Consider the following 3,487-nt stretch of genomic DNA (forward strand, 5'->3'; position numbering starts at 1 on the left):
AAGTTGTTGGAGAGGAGGTTTAGATTAGACATCCATAAGAATGACTTCACAGTCAGGGCGGCTAGGATCTGGAACCAACTTCCAAGGGAAGTGGTGCTGGCTCCTACCCTGGGGGTCTTTAAGAAGAGGCTTGATGCCTACCTGGCTGGAGTCATTTGAGCCCAGTTTTTCTCCTGCCCAGTTGGGGAGTTGGACTTGAAGATCTACAGGGTCCCTTCCAACCCTACTTCTACTACTTCCTACTTCTATGACAGTACTGTAAGATGGGCACATAACTCAAACGATTATCGTGCTCACTGAGCAGTCATCAGTGGCTCAATACTTAGTTGGGAGGAGGTATCATGTGGCGTTCCCCTAGAGGTCTATCCTGGATCTGGTACTGTTCAACATCTCATTTGGATGTTGAGCTCAAGTGCACACTTAGCACATTTGTGAGTGACACCAAACTGGGTGGAGTTGCAGACCAGAAGGTAGGGCAAGGATCCAAAATGACATGGATAGATTGGAGAGGTGGTCCATATTTCAATCCAATGAGATGCAACAAGAACAAGTGCAAGTTTGTAGAGTACCAAAAATTATTAGAGGCCTGGGAGATGAGACTTAGGAGGAAAGCTGAAAGAGCTAGGATTATTTAGTCTAGAGAAAAGAAGACTGAGGGGGAATTTGATAACAGTTTTTAAATACTTGGAGAGCGATTATACAACAGATGGAGATGGGCTTTTCTCTGTGGCTGTAAGGGACAGGACTAGGAGCAATGATCTTAAACTGTGGAGGAGGAAATTTAGGTGGAAGATTAGGAGGAACTTTCTGAATATATGGGGGGTCAGACTTTCTTTCTCCAGATCTTGCAGATGACCTTCCTTATGATATGTGCTGCAGTAACTTTCTGGGTATTGAAGTGAGGCTAACCTGGTGTATCTTTTTGGTTTGCTGTTTAAAGAGGGGCAGTATGTACAGTAGAAGAGGTCTGTTTAACTTGGGGGAGGGGGAGAGAGCATCAACTAGAACAAAAGACTGTGCACAGGAGTTTACAGTCCTCTGCATTGCCTTCATCTGCAGGGGGGAAACTTGGCTAAAAGTTCTGTTTTGTGCAGCATATTTAGACAAAAATGGAGGAGATAGGTAACAAAGCACATGAATCGCATGATGAGCAAAGAAGTAGTGTGCGTGCGCAAATAAAAGAAAATTCTCAGTTGCTCCTTAGCAGGTGTTTGAAGTCAGGTAATAGAAAGAAAAAAAAGGCTAAAATTGACAATACGATGCAACAATGGTTTTTCCCTTCCTGTAGGATTGAAAGACACTTACTGAGTAGGTCAACAACTCAGTTGTGAGTGCCATCACTCTCTTACTAAACTTGTGTGTTGCTTGTGCCTCTTGTACAGCAAAGAGGCTCAGAAATGCTTCTGTGGCTCCACTAACTGCCGGGGTTACCTTGGAGGAGAGAACAGGGTCAGCATCAGAGCTGCAGGTGGAAAAATGAAAAAGGAGCGCTCTCGTAAGAAGGATTCGGTGAGTTGCAACCCTGGTTCATTTTCAGGCACAATGCCCCCTTCCACAAAGGGTACCAGAGCAGGTCATTTTCCTTCCTTTCCAGAGCAGTTAAGAGGAATACAGTCCTGTGCTGGGATCAAAAGACAGTGATGTAGGGATTTCAGCAGAATACTGTTGCCAAAAGGCAGAATATCTCACTGACATAGATGCCTATAAAACCAAGCAAACATGTTGAAGGTGTGCAGTGATCAGAATGGTTCCTTAAACTATTTCCCACTCTGATTCAGCAGTATTGGTACCGCAGTGACCTCATAGGCAAATAGTAAGTGCCTAACGGTTACTCTATCTCAAACATGGACTTTGAGCCCTTCTTATTTACAGAAAAACCAGTTACTTGTTAAACTTTGGACATTGTTTGTGGTCTTATACTTCCACCAGGAATAGGCAGTCAGGTCCCAGTTGAACACATTTACTGCCATTTGGCATACAACATAGTGCAGGTGTTCCCTACCTCCCGTGAAGCTGGGTAAGTTGTGGTGCGAAATGTGAGCCTTCCCCCCAACCACTTTGGCCTAAAGGCAGTGAAGCTTGCAAGGACTCGCACTAACATGCAGGTTGTCTGTTGGGACTGCTTGAATTCTAGTTGCATTTGCGGCTCTGTATTAATGAAATGCATTATGCAGAACCAGAGCCTTTCCTGGCTTTCACATCCTTCTCTATCAGCTTGACAGAATGACCTGAATTCAGCCATGTAGCTGAATCAGTTGCTTTGTTTGGTCCATAGCAGTGGTCTTAATAGTAGCAGTGATCAGCAGCGTAGGAAGCTCTTGGGAGACGTGCCAAAGGAGAATGGCGCCTTTCCTCTGCACCTCCCTTCGTTTTTTTTTTTTTTCCCCCTCCATGATGTAAGTTCCTGCTCAGAAATTAGGAAGAAAACTTTCACTGCCTGTAAAATGATGTTTGCTTTCATAAAAGTTAACCACCATCCCCTCCATGGCATTTGCATTTATTTAGTCAGGAGAATGCTTTGTGATGCTAAAAGCTTAAATTTCAATGACCATGTTTTTATGCAAGAATCTGTCTTCATAAAAACTGACCTTTGTATTTTTTTAATTCATTTTCCAGACCAAAAATAATGCTGTGTTCACCTGTAAAATAGATAAATATATTTGAATGATGTGTTCCTTTTCTTCAGCAAACTTCATTTTTGTATTTGCAATTGTGGGGGAAAGCTTTTATATTCTACCTGTTTATGAAGGCTGCCTGGGTTAAATATAGTTTCATAGTTGGTCAGGTCGGAAGGGACCTGAGCAGATCATTGAGTCTGACCCCCTGCCTGGCAGGAAAGAGTGCTGGGGTCAAATGACCCCAGCAAGGTGTTCATGTAGCCTCCTCTTAAAGACAACTTAAATATCCTATTGAATCATTTATAAAGTAGATTTAAACCATTAATCAGTGCTTTTGGTTTGTAGATTTGATTATAAATCATAGAATCATAGGAAAAATTAGGGAAGGGACTTCAATAGGTCATCTAATCCAACCCCTTGCTCAAAGCAGGACCATTCCCAACTAGATGGTCCAGCCAGGGTTTTGTCAAGCTGGGCCTTAAACCTCCAAGGATGGAGACTCCCCAGTCTCTCTAGGTAACTTGTTCCAGAGCTTTAATACCCTCCTAGTGAACGTTTTTCCTAATATTCGACCCAATATCGAAATAATTTCCTAATATCCAAATGTAAATGTTCCGGACAGTTGAGCATTTTTTTCCTGCTCAATATACACTTCAGAGTGAATGTCTTGTTACTGCCCCACCATGCATCTTTTCATAGTTTCATAGTTTCTAGGGTCGGAAGGGACCTGAGCAGATCATCTAGTCCGACCCCCTGCCATGGCAGGAAGAGCACTGGGGTCAAATGACCCCAGTAAGGTGGTCATCCAACCTCCTCTTAAAAACCCCCAGGGTGGGAGCCTGCACCACCTCACTTGGAAGCTGGTTCCA

General features: G+C 43.4%; 1 protein-coding gene across 3 annotated transcripts in view; it reads left to right on the forward strand.

Moving 5' to 3' along the window:
- Positions 1-3,487, forward strand: part of SETD2 (SET domain containing 2) — a 162,393-nt gene that overhangs the window by 68,528 nt on the left and 90,378 nt on the right. For all 3 annotated transcript variants that reach the window (XR_002095761.1, XM_019508021.1, XM_019508020.1), the window contains exon 9: positions 1,383-1,509. Coding sequence is in view for 2 of the 3 variants with exons in the window: in XM_019508021.1 (XP_019363566.1) it covers positions 1,383-1,509 (127 nt within the window). In the remaining variant the exon portion in view is untranslated. The remainder of the gene's footprint in view (positions 1-1,382; positions 1,510-3,487) is intronic.

The sequence above is a fragment of the Gavialis gangeticus genome, unplaced genomic scaffold (assembly GCF_001723915.1).
Source record: "Gavialis gangeticus isolate Ggan-Ray unplaced genomic scaffold, GavGan_comp1, whole genome shotgun sequence".
Classification (NCBI taxonomy): Eukaryota; Metazoa; Chordata; order Crocodylia; family Gavialidae; genus Gavialis; species Gavialis gangeticus.